The sequence below is a fragment of the Lipotes vexillifer genome, unplaced genomic scaffold, assembly GCF_000442215.2.
Source record: "Lipotes vexillifer unplaced genomic scaffold, Lipotes_vexillifer_v1.1 scaffold1524, whole genome shotgun sequence".
Classification (NCBI taxonomy): domain Eukaryota; kingdom Metazoa; phylum Chordata; class Mammalia; order Artiodactyla; family Lipotidae; genus Lipotes; species Lipotes vexillifer.
The window spans coordinates 177,345-194,990 of NW_006773476.1; the positions used below are offsets into that span (position 1 = coordinate 177,345).

Below are 17,646 nucleotides of genomic sequence, written 5' to 3' on the forward strand. Positions count from 1 at the left end.
CCTAAAACACAAACATCTAAAGATAATCTCTATCTTTCTACCAGTGTAGAATAGTTCATTCCTTTTTCACACAAAACAAATTATGTGATTGGGGAGATTAACTCTAATCTGTACGTTTACAAAGAAGGCTCCACTTGTTAAGCCTATCTAAAAAGGATGAAAAAGTCAGTTGATTAATTCACTTACATTTAGAAATCTAAGTCAGTGTACTACAAATACACATTGTGATCAGTTATAATAATATGATGCTTCTTAGTCTAGGGTTTCAATTAAATAACAGTGAAAAAATAGGACAGATAATACAGCTAAAATCCTGAAAAATCCAGAAATTCAAATTTTAGATTGCTAGCTATAACATCACAGTTTACATTTTTTCCCTACTTGGTAGCAAATGCTAATGGAATTCAATGCTGATTTCTTAAAGTTGGTTCACATCACACAATCAGGGTAATAAGAATATAACACGCCTACTGTAGTTAGATTAAGACATAAAAATTTTTTGCTTGAAAGTAATGACTGTGTAGCACATGGGACATTTGTCCACTGCTTCCGCACACTGTTTACAAGTGACCAGATGTCCACAAGGAATAAAAACTACAGCAATATTTCTATCCATACAGATTTTGCAAAGCTTCTCCTCTTGCAGTAGCCTTAGCTGCTCTTCAGTACTAATCTCTGTACAAAGAGAAAAAAAAAAGTATTAATTTTAGACTTTCTTAGTTGTTTAAATTCACTGAAATAATGTGAACCCCTACTATGTGCCAGACACTAATCAAGTGTTGGGAGATAGGATGACACATATGGCATATGCTCTTAAGTAGTTCGCATGCTAGTGGGAGAGAAAGACATGAGCTGAGGCTACGGAGGTAAGCACAAAGTGATAAGTGCTATAATAAAGTTACATACAAAGTGCTCTGGGACAAGACCACAGAACAAGTTCTTCTGTTCAGACTAGCTGGGGAAGGCTTCTCAGGTTGGCGGCTGTTGGATGGGGGAGGGGGGAGTGGAAGAGTGACATTTAAAAATAGCAATTTGCTAAGCAGAGAAGCAAGGCTTAGGTAAAAGAAGCAGCATATAGAAAAGGCATGGCTTATTCCAGAAATGGAGGGACGGATTTGAGGGCCACTTCTGAAGTGGGACAAGTAGGATTTGGTGACTGGATGTGAGGGATGAGGAAGAAAGGAAATAAAGTTGATTTCTAGCATGGCTGACAAGGGGATGGTAATGCCAATAGGAAATATAAAAGGAGGTACAGGTTTGGGATTTTCAAGATTTTTTGAGGTGTTTGCACAGCATCCATATAAAAATGTCCAACAGGGGCTTCCCCAGTGGCGCAGCGGTTGAGAGTCCGCCTGCCGATGCAGGGGACACGGGTTCGTGCCCCGGTCCGGGAGGATCCCACATGCCGCGGAGCGCCTGGGCCCGTGAGCCATGGCCGCTGAGCCTGCGCGTCCGGAGCCCGTGCTCCGCAACGGGAGAGGCCACAGCAGTGAGAGGCCCGCGTAACGCAAAAAAAAAAAAAAAAAAAAATGTCCAACAGGCAATCAGAGAGTCAAGTCTTGAGATCAGAAGAAGTCAGGGCTAAAGATAGAGCTTTGGGTGTCATCAATACACAGGTGGCACTGAAGTTCTTGCTTAATTCAGCCTTTGTCAAACTAAGTTTCGTGAAATGTTAACAAATATGTCATAGAAATGTGTTTCACTGTCATATATAACTATAATGACAACAACAACAGCAATTAACAGTAATATAGCACTTCTACTATGTGCTACGCAGTATTCCAAATGCATATTACATATTATAACAACCTTTGTAATCACTGTATACCAATGTATACCAAATTCAGCCTCACATGAGAATCACTTGGGGCATTTTTTTAACAATATATTCCTTGGCCCCATTCACTGAATCTAAAATAATGGGGTTGAGCACACTGGCATTTGGGAACCATGACTATCAAGTTCAGGGCAGTATGATAAAGCATATATGCCCTCTTAGAAACTCAAAATGCATTTCCCTATTTAACTACAGAGTTCATTTTTCATGGCATCTCTTTTAACATTCTGGGGAACACTATTCTGAAAACAAGTTTGGGAAACAGTGGTCTAATTTTATTCAACAAATACTTACTGAACACTTAGCTAGGTTCTAGGCATTAGAGATAGAACAATTAACAAATATATAGACCCTGGGCTCCCAATCATTCATAGACAAGTAAGGAACACAAGCAGACAGGAAATTATAATACAGTGTGATGATAAAAAGTAATTATAATGTGTTATGAAGAACACAGGAAGAGTGTGTGTCTGTGCACACACACATAAAGGGGAGGCCTCCCAGAAAAAATTATACCTAAACTGGGTCCTAAAGGATGAGTAGGAGTAAAGTAGGAGAGGGAGACGGCCTTGGGGGACAGAAGCAATGGGAGAAGAGGGTTCTGGGCAGAGGAAATGACATAAGCAGGCTCCAAGGAGAGAGACAGAACCAGGCCTGCAAGTGCACGGGTAAGGCTTGGGAAGAGAATCTGAGGGGGAAATAGCATGACATGAGGCTACAGAAGGTTAGCAGGAGCCTGATCATGAAGGATTTGGCAACCCATGTAAAGGAGTTTGGACTTGACACCGAGGACCCCAGGAGCCAGTGAAGGGTTTTAACCTGGAAAAAGATATCAGAATTGCTTCAGAAAGGTTTTCTTGATTAGCGGTGGAGAAAAGGATTATATAATCTCTTTTTCTTAAAAGGCAACTTCCTGGGCATAATCAAAACTCAAACATGGAACATAGAGATAAGAAGATAAACTGCCTGCCCCCAAGAAGCTTGTCTAATGGGCAGGAGAGAAAAGAAAACAGTTCCAAAATGATGTTACAATTGCTTTAACAGCAGAGAGAGTAGAGGGAGCTGCAAACTCTGCTATGGGTATTGGAGAAAACTTCAAAGAAGTGGCCTTTGAGCTGAGCCTTGAAGGATGAGTTCAAGAAATGGATTTAAGGAACTGGGGATGGAGTGGGGCATCAGATGAGGTATACAAACAGGAAAAAGGCATTCGGGGCATAGGAAACAACAGAAGCAAAGGGATGGCATTATAAATTGATTTATATTATATGGAAGCATCTGACCAAAACAGTCGGAATAAAGTATATATTCATGCCATCACCAAGACTGTGGTAACCAGTGCGAGCTAGCCTGCCAGAGGAATATGGAAAAGCAGAGTGACTTGGTGAAGGGAAAGCACTTGAGATAACAGGTTTTCTGCTGCCGTCCACAAGCAGAGGGACTCGGAGATCATGCAGCAGAAGCAGAAAAAGGCAAATGAGAATGAAGAACCCAAGTAACTTCATGTCCAATCCTCTTGCACTTCTCCTGTGTGCCTGGAGCTAGTCCCACCATGCTAGAGTTTCCTCCTGTAGTGCTCACAGGTCCCAGCACGGCATTCCCTTTGCCCTGACTCTACAGCAGGTCTCTTTTGTGCTTCCTTCCCTTCAGGTAGTCTCTCTACACCTGGGCCAGTCCTGAGGGTAAGGGGACTACCCCTTCCCAGTGTTTTTTAAAAAGTAGCTTTGTAGGGCTTCCCTGGTGGCGCAGTGGTTGAGAGTCTGCCTGCCGATGCAGGGGATGCGGGTTCGTGCCCCGGTCCAGGAGGATCCCACATGCCGCGGAGCAGCTGGGCCCGTGAGCCATGGCCGCTGAGCCTGCGCGTCCGGAGCCTGTGCTCCACAACGGGAGAGGCCACAACAGTGACAGGCCCGCGTACCGCAAAAAAAAAAAAGTAGCTTTGTAATTCCAAGAAAAATCAAAAAAAGGACAACAATTAAGTAATTTACACATTACTTTTGGATGTAATGCCACAATGAATGAAAAAGGACACTACCTCCAGTAGTCAAATTTACAGAGACAGAAAGCAGAATGGTGGTTGCCAGGGGAGGGGGAAATGGGAGTTGTTGTTTACTAGGTAAAGAGTTTCAGTTTTGTAGATGAAAAGAGTTCTGGAGATTGACTGCACTACAGTGTGAATGTACTTAAAACTACTGTACACTTAAAAATGGTTCGGAAGGTAAATTTTATGTGTATTTACCACAACTGTTTTGTTTTTGGCTGCACCGCGTGGCTTGCTGGATCTTAGTTTCCTGACCAGGGATGGGACGCAGGCACTCAGCAGTGAAAGCACTGAGTCCTAACCACTGGGCCACCAGGGAATTCCCCACAATTTTTTAAAAAGTAAAAAAAAAAAAAAACAAGAAAAAACAGGAACACCGGACCAGAAGTCAGGAAATCTGAATTTTACTCCCAACTATCTGAGTGACCTTGAGTAACAGCATATCTGCACTTCAGTTTTCTCTGAAGTAATGAAAATTTTACATGATCTTTAAGGTTCCTTTCATTCCGATTATTTGTGATTCCATGTTTGCAGACCACAATGGATGAAATGTCATGCCTACCAAACACAGATATCATCAACTCCACTTTTCCTACCTTATTTCAGGCTTGCATACAGACACTTACTTGAGATGGTGATGGTCTGGGCATTCTTTCCAGACTAATACTTTACCTCTGGCAATTACTTCACTCTAGCCTTTAGAGTAACTACTAGGTTCTTTCCTTTCCTGAGGTACCTTTCCCCTTCTACTTTCTACAAGGCCCCCTTCTAGGTCGGGAGGTTCTGGCACATAGCAATAAAGGCAACAGCTAGATCATCTTTGATGTTATTTGCTAATATTTTTACTACATTATTTTAAACCACTTCTAGAATAAACTGATGTTGTTAATGTTCCTATCAGAGCAGATTCATGTAGAAAGACAGACTGATAAGAAATGTGTATGGGTTATTTGATTTTCACATTGTGTTCTGTAATATACACATAAGGATTAAAGCAAGTGCCTTAGCACACACATGAAATAAAGGGCTTTATATCATACTATGTTGTTTTTAAAAAGAAAGAAAAAAAGATACTAATTTGGTACTATCTTTAGAAGACTGGGGTATTCTCTGTCACAGAGCCAATGGGATAAAAACTAGTTTTGAATCTAGGATTTCTCAATGAGTAACAATAACATTGTACTTTTTTCTAATAACTTCCATCTGTTTTACTTCAATTAGGCCCACCCTCTATTTTGGATAGAATTATATGATTCTTAGTGCCAGTCTTTCCTCATCAGCTTTTGGGAAGAGAAATAGACAGCAGTCCTCCGTGAGAAGATAGCCTGTAACAATTGCTTGCCTCTCAATTTTGTGAGACTAAGGAGAGATCATCAGATGAATTCTAACCCGTGCCCCTGAGAGCTGGCATTTGTTTAGGCCCTCCTTCCCACACTACCCTGGCTTGTAGTCTCAGTAATAAGAACCCCCCACCAACTCCTGTTGGATAGAGGACAAACATGCCCCAATGCACTCTGTCCCTTGTTCTCTTCCTACTGCAACCCACTAAATCTTTCTGTTGTAAACACCTTCAGGTATAAAAAGTAACACCTTATTGTCAAACTTAATTAAGCTTGAGTTGTGGTTAAGGGGAGAATGGCACAATCACTGGTATCACGAGGTAAATGGTTTGTTTCACTATCACCAAGACACGTGGAGCTAATAGGTTTAAAATACATGCATCTTTAAGGAAAAGATGCTTTCTGCTGAATCTTTTACATCAACTAATGTAATTTAAAACATCATTAATGTTATACTGTTTTATGACTTATGTAATTATCTGAATAGTGTTTCAAAAGCATCTGAAATAACCTAAAGATCAAAAGGGTCTTTAAGGTAAAAAAAAAAAAAAAAGTGAACTTTTAGGTTCATTAGCCCTTGGAGAGTTCTCATCTTTTGATACAGGTGGTCAAAAGCTTAGAGAACGATTATAATAAAGTACCCCAAGAATGTATTCAGTTTGAAACCTTTTCTTTAACCTCCAATGTTGTTGGCAAGCTCTAGAGTAGCTGTCATCCTTAAAGGAGAAACTTCTATTTTTTACCTTTCTTTTTCCTAAAAGGAGGTTATATACTTCTCTTCTACATTATTTAATACACTTTCTATACATGATTCATAGTATTAAGATGCCATTAATTCAAGCTCTATTTAGCAATATGACCCCTTTATATATTTACATCATATGAAAAGTTGCAGAGCACTCTAAATCCAAAGAGTTTCAACTACAAAACTTATAGTCTACACACAATGATAAAAGTTAGTCTTTGTTGTTCTTTATCTAAAATAGAGCATAAACTCACACTTTTAAATGAATGGATCACTGGATCTTACTTGGACCCTGAGTAGAACAAATGAACTGTAAAAACATTTTAAGACAATGAGGAAAATTAAAACCAACTGAATTTCAGATGATATGGAATTACTGTTAATTTTATTAAGTGTGACAATAGTATGTTATCGGCTAAATGTCTGTCTCCCCAAAATTCATACGTTGAACCCCTAACCCACTGTGATGGTACTTGGAGGTAGGGCCTTTGGGAGATAATTAGGTTTAGATGAGGTAATGAGGATGGGACTCCATGATGGGATCAAGGTCCTTATAAGAAGAGGAACAGAAAGCAGAGTGCTCTCTCTCTTGGCCATGTGAGGACTTAGAGAAGGCAGCCATCAGCAAGCCTGGAAGAGAGTCTTCACCAGGAACCAAATCTGCCTGCACCTTGGTCTTGCACTTCCCAGCCTCCAGAACTACGAGAAACAAATGTCTGTTGTTTAAGCCACCCAGTTTACAGTACTGTTAAAATAGTCTGAGCAGATTAACACACAGTATTATGGTGATGTTAAAAGAAGTCCCTATCTGTTAGATATTTATCGAAGTATTTATAGGTAAATGATATATAGGATGTCTGGGATTTACTTTGAAATACTACAGCAAAGAAAAAAAGGTGGGGGAAGAAGTGAAACAAGATTGGAAAAGCGTTGATAATTATTGAAGATGGTCGATGCATACGTGTGGGCTCATTATACTATTCTCTCCACTTCTGAGTATGTTTGACAGTTTTCATAATAAAAAGTTTTAAAAAACATTTATCCTAAGGGGAATATGAGAGGAGGGAAATGAATGGGCCACAAAGTCATGTAAGATACTATCCATAATGAAGTGATGTTAGGTGTGTCTTGCTTTTTAAAAACAGGCATGCGTACCTTTCTGTAATGAAGTCTGACCTGATTCATCTTGTGTATTGTCTTTCTGAGCACTCACTAGATCTGCAACCAGAACTTCAAGTGATTTATAGTTGCTCCCAGATGTCTGAATTTTTTCCTCCATTATTTTCTTAATGTCCTTGAAACTGAATCCCATTCGTATAGCTTCTTGTACCATAGGATTTTGGAATATGGTATCATCTGAAATGAAAATTGGTGAGGAAAAAGATCATAGAGTTTAATTATTTTCATGAACACAACTCAACAGCAAAGTATAATTAAAAAGAAAAATTTAAGCAACAAGCAAAAAATCAAAACCAGGGACTCCCCTGGTGGTCTAGCAGCTAAGACTCTGCGCTCCCAACGCAGGGGGCCCAGGTTTGATCCTTGGTCAGGGAACTAGATCCCATATGCCTCAAAAAAAAAAAAAAATCCCGAGGGCCGCAACTAAGACCCAACGCAGCCAAATAAATAAACAATAACAACAACAAATCAAAACCAAAGCTGCTTTGGGAAGAGGATTTAGAAATACTTGGGCCTTGAAGAATCACTTTCAGAATCTTACAACAGTTGAAAATGCAATGAGTATGTATTTTGTAGCATTATGAATTGAGATTAGGTGCTTTAAAGACTACATGAACAGTACAAGATAAGGTAAAACAGATAAGAAAACGGTTAAGCGCTTCAAAAATCTGAAAAGCATTGATGTCTTTAGTGAATCACCAGCAATTATTTTGAAAAAATCATGGGAAATAGAGGAAGACGCAGTCTGTGACCTTGAATGTATCAGTTTCCTATCTCTCGGACTTAGTTTCTGCAGCTAGGGGGAGGGTGGACTAGATAAGGCAAGAAAGCAAATAGAAAGTCACTTTAACGACACTCAAAGTAGGAATACAGATTGTGTAGTGATGTGCTAAAAGAGGAGACTTCTCCTCTGACTCATCAATTCCACTCTTCGGTATTTCTTTTTTCTTTTCCATGCCGCACAGCTTGTAGGATCTTAGTTCCCCGACCAGGGATTGAACCTGGGCCCCAGCAGTGAAAGCGCTGAGTCCTGACCACTGGACCGCCAGGAACTTCCCCACTCTTGGGTATTAAAAATGAGTACATATATCCACCAAAGACATACACAAGAATATTCACAGCAGTGTTACTTATAACAGGCTCAAACTGGAAACAACTCAAATGCCCATCATCAGGTGAATGGATAAGTAAGTTCTGGTATATTCAAATATTACACAGCAAGAAAGAAAAATGAACTACTGCCACAGACAACATGGATCAATCACATAGATATGACAAACAAAACATCATCATAATGATGAACCAGAGAAAAAAGAGTGCATACTGTATGATTACATTTTTAAGATGTTCAAATCTAATCTATCGTAATAGAAGTCAGAATATAACTTGAGGGTGGATATTGATTGGGAAGGAGCCTGAAGGAGCTTTCCAGGGTGGTGGAAATGTTCTATATCTTGATCTGGGTGATGGTTAGATGGACCTCTACCTCATACCATATACAAAAATTAACTCAAAATGGATGAAAGACCTGAATGTAAGAGCTAAAACCATAAAACTCTTAGAAGAAAACACAGGTGACCTTGGATTAGGCAATGATTTCTTAGATATGACAACAAACGTATAAGCAACAAAAAACAGACAAGTTGAACTTCATCAAAATTAAAAAGTAATATGATTCAAAGGACACCAACAAGAAAGTGAAAAGACAACCCACAGAATGAGAGAAAATATTTGCAAATCATATATTTGACAAGGGACTTATATGTATAATGTATAAAGAACTAAAATATATAAAGAACTATTACAACTCCATAATAAAAAAAAAGTAACCCAACTAAACAAAGGGCAAAGGAGATGAACAGACATTTCTCCAAAGAAGACATACAAATGGCCCATAAGCACATAAAAAAATGTCCAACATCATTAGCTATCAGGGAAATGCAAATCAAAACCACAATGAGACACGCCTCACACCCACTAGGACAGCTGTAATAAGGAGACAGGCAAGTGTTAACAAGGATGTGGAAAAACTAACTGAAACCCTCATACACTGCTGGTGGGAATATAAAATGGTGCAGCCACTTTGGAAAACTGTCTGGCAGTTTATCAAAAGTTTAAACATAGAGTTACCACGTGACCCAGAAACGCCATCCCTAAACATATACCCAAGAGAACTAAAAACATATGCCCACACAAAAACTTGAACACAAATGTTCATAGCAGCATCAGCATCATTCATAATAGCCCAAGAGTGGAAACACCCCAAATGTCCACTGACTAATGAATGGGTAAACAAAATGTGGTATTATCCATATAAAGGAATATTTTCCACCATAAAAAATAATGAAGTACTCATATATAAGGGTTGAACTTATATGACTGGATGAACCGTGAAACCACACATTATTACTCCACTTATATGATACATCCAGAATAGGCAAATCCATAGAAACAGAAGTAGGTAAGTGGTTGTTTGTGCTTGGGGGTCAAGGGGCTGCAATGCTAAGGAGTATGGGGTTTCTTTCTGGGGTTATGATAATGTTTTGCAATTAAACAGTAGTTATGGATGTACAACCCTGTGAATATACCAAAACCCACTAAAGTGTATACTTTATACGGGTGCAATTTTTGCTGTATGAATTATATCTTCATTTAAAAACACTAATCCTAAACCAGAGCAAGAGTCTTACTAGTCATAAAAGGAATAGTATGCAGTATAAGGATGATTATTATGAAGAAATGTTATAGAATCTTTGTTTCTGGATAATTTCAAAAATACAGGCTGGAATAAATGATTTCTTAAACTGTATCATTTATGCACATTACAAAACCTTAATCAAATAGTATCAAATTGGCTCTCCTTCTCTAGCATACGTATGAATATATATAGTATTCTCTTGCCTTCTAATCCTTAAGATACTAAATAGATGATGTTATGAGTATAGGGAGTGGGGAATCACCAGACATATTCTAAATTAAACTTTACTATTTTTGAAACATGATGCCTAGGTTGAGAATGAGATCTGTAGTGTGATGTAGGATTCAGAAGACCTTATTTACAGTCCTACTTCCACTAATGCTTTGTAATGTAACCGTGGGCAGGTCACTTAACCTCTCTGTTTCTTCATCTGAAAAGTGGGATAACAATATCTTCTTTGTTTCACATAATATTTTTCTCTGCACACTTTATTTTTAAAGATGCCTATCATGAGTAAATAAGCTTTGTGATAAAAATCCTCTACCTCTCTAAAAGGTAATAGGAGGTAAACAAACCAAACCATACTCCTTTGTGAAGAAGCTGGGGAAGGCAAAAAGATGGCATGGAATAAGGAAGCAGGAAGGTTAGCGCTGATCATGGTGATGGCACATTAGCAGAGCACTGGATTCACAATCCTGGCTAACTAAAGAAACCCCATTGACAAAAATACACTTAACGAAAAAAAAAATACACTTAACGCTTTTTGTGATTTTAACAGAAATAACAATGGAGAGCCTACAGCTGTTCCTCTCGAACTTGGAAAAACTGTCCAGCCTCTGAACCAATGTTCTCAGGATATAAATATCCAACTTAAATTTATAGGCACTTCATGAATTCTTAAGTCTATAGCAATCTCATCTCAAAGATATATACCTTGAAAGAATCAGTTTACCTTTCCACCATATAAATAACAAGTATAATAAACTGGCAATGAAATTAAAGTATTTATTTTAATAAGAATATTTACCAATTCTTTTAGTTAATGATGGTGTTTTTCCAGCAGTTCTAGTCTAAAATAGAAATATGAATTATAAGTTAGAATTCCTTTTGGTAGAAGACAATTACTTCAATTTGAGAAGTTATGTTAATCATGAGTTTATAAATTAGCTTTATTCCAGTTCAACATATGAATATTCACAAGAGGCATATAGCCTGATGAAGCTAGAAGTTAAAAGATCATCTAACCCAATCCATTCATTTTACAGACAAGAAGCTGAGGCTCAGGGAGATTAAACAACTTGATTGAGGCAATACATTTCATGGCAGGGCCATAATGGCAACTCTTGTGTCTCATTCTAGTCCAGGGCTCTTTTCACAAAGTACTGATGCCTTGGCCACCCCAGGCCACACTATCAATATAGATACCTTTTTGAGATTTTAAATATTGTCTGTGAAAAGTTAAAGACTAGTAGTACAAAACACATTATACAAGTCTAATTTCAGAAGGCTGAGGGATTTAAGTGTTTTAGTTCTTCAAGCCCATTTTCGCCTACAGTGATACTTAAATCAGTTCATCCTGATTCCCTTTTCACAGATTTGCTTTAGCTTAAGAAAAACGAGCACTCTTCAAGATCTCCCCTTTAAGCTCACCATACATTACTGTTTTACTTTTAAAATTTTTATTTTATATTGGAGTATAGTTGATTTACAATGTTGTGTTAGTTTCACGTGTACAGCAAGGTGATTCAGTTATACATATACATATATCTATTCTTTTTCAAATTCTTTTCCCATTTAGCTTATTACAGAATATTGAGCAAGAGTTCCCTGTGCTATACAGTAGGTCCTTGTTGGTTATCTATTTTATTTTATTTATTTATTTTAATAAATTTATTTATTTTTGGCTGTGTTGGGTCTTCATTGCTGCGCACGGGCTTGCTCTACTTGGTGGCGAGATGGGGCTACTCTTCATTGGCGTGCGTGGGCTTCTCATTGCAGTGGCTTCTCTTTGTTGCGGAGCACAGGCTCTAGGGGCGCGGGCTTCAGTAGTTGTGGAACAAGGGCTCAGTAGTTGTGGCATGCAGGCTCAGTAGTTGTGTCACGGGCTCTAGAGCACAGGCTCAGTAGTTGTGGCGCACGGGCTTAGTTGCTCCGCGGCATGTGGGATCTTCCCAGACCAGGGCTCGAACCCGTGTCCCCTGCGTTGGCAGGCGGATTCTTAACCACTGCGCCACCAGGGAAGTCCCGGTTACCTATTTTAAATATAGTAGTTTGTGTATGTTAAACCCAAGCTCCTAATTTATCCCCCTCCCCACCTTTTTCCTTTGGTAATCATAAGTTTGTTTTCTAAGTCTGTGAGTCTGTTTCTGTTTTGTTAAATAAGTTCATTTGTATCATTTTTGCTCACTGACTTCCTTTTGGTCACACATACCTGCGGATTCTTAACCACTGCGCCACCAGGGGAGTCCCGGTTACCTATTTTAAATATAGTAGTTTGTGTATGTTAAACCCAAGCTCCTAATTTATCCCCCTCCCCACCTTTTTCCTTTGGTAATCATAAGTTTGTTTTCTAAGTCTGTGAGTCTGTTTCTGTTTTGTTAAATAAGTTCATTTGTATCATTTTTGCTCACTGACTTCCTTTTGGTCACACATACCTTCTTTTGGTGTCTTAACACCTCCATCAAGCCTTCTGCCCTGGGAGCAATTCTGTTTCTTCAGGTGATTTTGCATAACTCTCTTCTGAACCATTATATTTTGTTTAGCGATGTAGCAGAGTTAATATTTTTTAACAACTACTTTTTAAAGACTGTTTAGGTACACAGTAAAATTGAGGGGAAGATACAGAGATTTCCCATGTACCCCTTGCCCCAACACATGCGTTCCCTCCCTCATTATCAACATCCTTCCCAGAGTGGCACACTTGTTAAAATCAGTGAACCTACACTGATACGTCATAATCACCCAAAGTCTATAGTTTACATTAGGGTTCACCCTTGTTGTTTTACATTCTATCACCATACATTATTAATCTAAAATATACTGTGAATTTTATACTAAGAAATCATTGCAAAACAAATTATGTAATATCTGAAAATATATATTCTATAATATGTGACTTACCAGAGACTCCTCAATTGAATGGGTTAAATGAATATTGCTTATGTATTCTTGTCCCTTCTCTTCTAACAGAAATCTACACCTAAACAAATAAAAGGTTAAACTTTAGTAGCTCATAAATTAGTAAAGTATAATTAAAGATATAACCTCCATCATTTTAATTCCATTAACTTGCTTTTTGATATTTCTAAGGAGCCACAAAATAAAATGTTACTCAATTCCTTATTAAACTATCATTTTAAGGTTAAAAAAATGTTCCCTTTGTTATCCTAATATGCTAATGTCCACAGAGCAAAAATATCAACTTGAGAACTTTCAGCTTTTACACAAATTATTAAATTAGCACCTTGACATTTAAAAACAAGTTTTAAGTAATCTTAACGAGTTTTATTTAGAGATTAACCAATTGTACATTTTAAAGGAATTCTTTAGGCTTTCAGCCTTTCCTTTTAAGGCTGTTTAATGTTAAGATTTATTTTCAAATGATCATTCTGAAGTTTTAAGTTGTACTATTTTGTAGGCCAAAAATCTACATCACTGTACACTGTACACATCTGTGTACTTTATTTTAAAGAGGCAAGATGGCAAAGAGATGTTTAGAATATGTCATCATTCTAAGATGCCACTGAGTGTAAGCAGCATGATTATATTATGTACTACCACTGCCAATTAAATTATGACCCACCACCAGATGTGTCCTGGTTTCAGAGATCTGAAAATGTGACCAACTGCATGCCTTAGAATCAGCGAGATTCAGTAATATTTGTTAGAGGGCGTGATGGATTCTTAAGGAATCTCCTTGGCAACATGGGCTCTCATGCCCATCATTAAAGAGCCTACTTCCCACAGTGGATAAGAATCTGCCTGCCAATGCAGGGGACACGGGTTCGACCCCTGGTCCAGGAAGATCCCACATGCTGCAGAGCAACTAAGCCCGTGCGCCACAACTGAGCCCGCGTGCTGCAACTACCACAATGAGAAGCCCGTGCACCGCAATGAAGAGTAGCTCACCACAACTAGAGAAAGCCGCACAGCAACAAAGACCAACAAGGACAAAATTTTTTTTTTTAATTTTAAAAATAAAAATATAAAGAGCCTACTTCCAACAACAAAAGCATACATTCCTTTTTTTTAAAAAAAGTAATTAATTAATTAATTTGGCTTCATTGGGTCATCGTTACTGCACAGGGGCTTTCTCTAGTTGCAGCGAGTGGGTGCTACTCTTCGTTGTGGTGTGCGGGCTTCTCATTGCGGTGGATTCTCTTGTTGCGGAGCATGGGCTCTACGTGCATGGGCTTCAGTAGTTGTGGCACACGGGCTCAGTAGTTGTGGCTCACAGGCTCAGTAGTTGTGGCTGGCGGGCTCCAGAGCGCAGGCTCAGTAGTTGTGGCGCAGGGGCTTAGTTGCTCTGCGGCATGTGGGATCTTTCTGGACCAGGGCTCAAACCTGTGTCCCCTGCTTTGGCAGGCGGATTCTTAACCACTGTGCCACCAGGGAAGTCCCATACATTCCTAATTTGGTGTTTAGAAATAGAATCATCTGAACGTCATAGATGTGATACATAAGTAATGAATGGTTTGGTCACTGGAGAAGGCTTAGGTGTTTTTTTAAAATGTATAGAAAGTAGGTGACCCCATTTTTATAAACCTGGTGTGAATTTCAAATTTCAATTGAAGGCAAAAATAGCTGATGTGAAAAGTTATTCAAGTCTTCCCACTGCTTATGTGCTGTCCAACTTGCCTGTCACTGAAGGAGCATTTAAATACCTTACCCTGGATACCACCTAGCATGTTGTTCCCAAGGGTCTTCACTGGGCTTCCAATCAGTTAGCCCTCCTCCACAGTGAAAGCACTTTACTTTATCACCTTCACCTAAGAAACACACAAGTAAAAATACATGTATTTGTGCAATTACAAGCTTACCCCAAAATATCCTTTTAAATACTATAAAATTAAGCATTTCTAAATTACATGAAAGTCTCATAGCTTAAAAGAAGATATCTGAATTCACATCTAAGTAACAGATAAGATCATTTGAGGAGGAAATACACACTAAATTCACTGATTCAATTTGAGGTATTTTACAGAAGACGCAAATAAAATTTCCCAATTTTTATGTGAAAAATCACAATTGTTTTAACATATGTCATTTGGGGCCATCAATGCTACATTTACTTCTTCAAACTGTGAAACTAACAATAAAGTTCAGCATAATGAAATTACAGGATAAGTTTCTCTAAGGTTATAGCTATATGACACTAAACAAACTTTCAAGATTGCTATATGATACTAAGTAAATAAAATATTGAAATAACTTATTATATTTTGTATTTTGGCACTAGTCAATCTTAAAGTAACTGGGTCAGATATATAACGGTATAATTTTTCTGAATATTCCTGGAAGCCATCACACTAATGGCCCTTCCTTCCCTACTGACATGTCTACAGCAGTCCACTTGAAAAGTGCTCATTTTAAGCAATAAGGCATCTTTTGAATATACAGGGCAGCTTTCAAATATATAGTCTATGTACAAAAGGCAGGTATCAATTTTAACATCAGCCAAAGTAAACTCCCTAATGTTAACTCTTCTTATAGGGTTGTTGTGAAGCATAGAGAAAATGCATGTAATATATGTATTGAGCACATATAGTAGGTGTGCAATAAATTATAGTTAGTATTACTATCAGACCTATTCTTCTATCAGGGATATCTATCATCTTTTGCATGTCATTCTTCTCCAAAACACAATTACATAAAGATAAATATGACTCATAATACGGTAATCTTTTCCACGTAAATTCAGTGGTTATATTACAGATTCAACATAAGGGTTCACAGAATACTACTAATATAAATAATGATGTCAGCCTACACCTAAATATTTACCAGTTCAGGGGGCAAATGGCATCTATTTACTTTTTAGGAGCCCTGGGATAGTTGGAAAGTTATTTATTAGCCTAAGTTTATAATAAAGTTTACCTAAAGCATAAAATCCAGCTCTTGCAAGCTGCTCCTTGTTAACTGAGTATATCCACGTCCCAAATGTAATGATCCGTGCTTCGTAATCTGCCATGGCTGGATTTCTTGGAGGATTTGTTGAATTTGGGAAATTCCTATCAGAACTCACGACATCAGATTCACTTTGAATATTAAAATTCCGGCCCAATACAAAGAAGCAATTAGGAAAGTGTCGCCTGTGTTCTGACCATGCACGATCACAAGGTTCCCAATTTTTCAGTTTCCCGCCACAACAAAAGCATTGTACTTGATCATCAATACCCGTGTAGTAGAGTCCAGCACTAGCTAACTCTCTCGGGGTTAAGTGGGCATAGTCTGGCCAGTTTTGAAAAGACTTTAATCTAGCTTCTTCACTACACATGGCAGGGTTCCTTGGGTATATGGTGTCTGATAAATCTACAACCTGTCCAGTTCTCAAAAGATAGTCTGCATGAGTCTCAGATGGCCTTTCTAAAACAGAATGATTTCTGTTTCCCAGATAGTTTTCAGCTTTGTACTGACCATTTTGGACACCAGGATTTGTAGGCTGGGCAGCATTACTTTCGAAATAAAAGCCATTGATAAATCTGCAATTTGGGGATACTTTCCTGTGTCTTCCAACTGCTGAGTCTCCATACTGCCATCTATCTACTGCTGCATGACAACTAAAGCACCGCACGGTGTCTCCTTCACCAGTGTATAGAAAACCAGCTCGTGCTAGTGTTGATGCTGAAACAGGACTACTACTCGGAAAATTAGCAAACGTTTTTAATCTATTAAACTCTTCTACAAATTCTTCATCCTTACTGATGTCTGCAGGTACACAAGTTTTAGATCCTTCAAAACTGTTAAAAGTCATCTTCTCTTGAAAATAGGACTTGTCCACCTTTTCTAAAAAGAGAACATTACATTAGGAAATCCAAAAATGTCAAACACAAGCAATATACTTTTGATATTAGGAGTTAACAAATTACCCACTGATGACACAACTTTTAAGAAACATTCTAATTCTAAATACTAGAATTCTACATTACCACATGATTCAGGTTATAAAGTAAAAACTAGCATTTTTGTTTTCTCTTTTAGAGGAAAGTAATATTTAAGCAGGTAGATCAGAACTATTCATTTTTAAGTGCCTATTTTACATAAATATGAAAACTATGTGATGCAGAATATATTAAAATTATTAACCATGTAAAATCATTAATTAGGAAAACACGAAAGAAGCATAAAATATGCAGATTCTTGAAGTCTATGCATAATTGTTATAATGGATCATTGTATATTCAGGGCATCTAAGTTTAGTTTTTACAATTAAAAAAAGAATGTTCAGAATGTTAACGAATTTTTAATATTTCTTTATTGATTAGCAAAAGATAAGTTTTATTCACAATGTTGGTTCCAATGTATTCTTTAAGAGCATCAAATGTTTATGATTTTCACATATAAACAGAGTCCATTTTTGTTAGAATTGGATCATTTCAAATGTATATAATACTGCCCTCTAGAGGGTGGCTCAGGAAAAATACTAAGTACTTGTAGACCTTAACTGCAGTTACTTTTGCTATCAACTGCTCACGGTCAAGAAACCAACTGTTCAAATGGAAGAGAAGTACTATTGCAGCCTCATTAGAGCTGCCAAATTACAGCTGTGTAATATTTAACCAAGATAAAATACTAAGAGGAACTGGTTGG

At 37.9% G+C, this 17,646-nt stretch overlaps 1 protein-coding gene and 1 pseudogene across 1 annotated transcript; one reads left to right on the top strand and one right to left on the bottom strand.

Annotated features, from left to right (window-relative positions):
• Positions 1-481: 481 nt before the first annotated feature.
• On the bottom strand, positions 482-16,810 carry XIAP (X-linked inhibitor of apoptosis). The gene is made up of 6 exons (XM_007448345.1): positions 15,934-16,810; positions 14,726-14,825; positions 12,958-13,036; positions 10,865-10,907; positions 7,116-7,316; positions 482-675 (listed from the first exon to the last, which is right to left on the bottom strand). Exons 1-6 carry the CDS (start codon positions 16,808-16,810, stop codon positions 482-484), a joined length of 1,494 nt encoding a protein of 497 aa, XP_007448407.1.
• Positions 1,204-3,514, top strand: LOC103086135 (small EDRK-rich factor 2 pseudogene; annotated as a pseudogene).
• Positions 16,811-17,646: the final 836 nt, after the last annotated feature.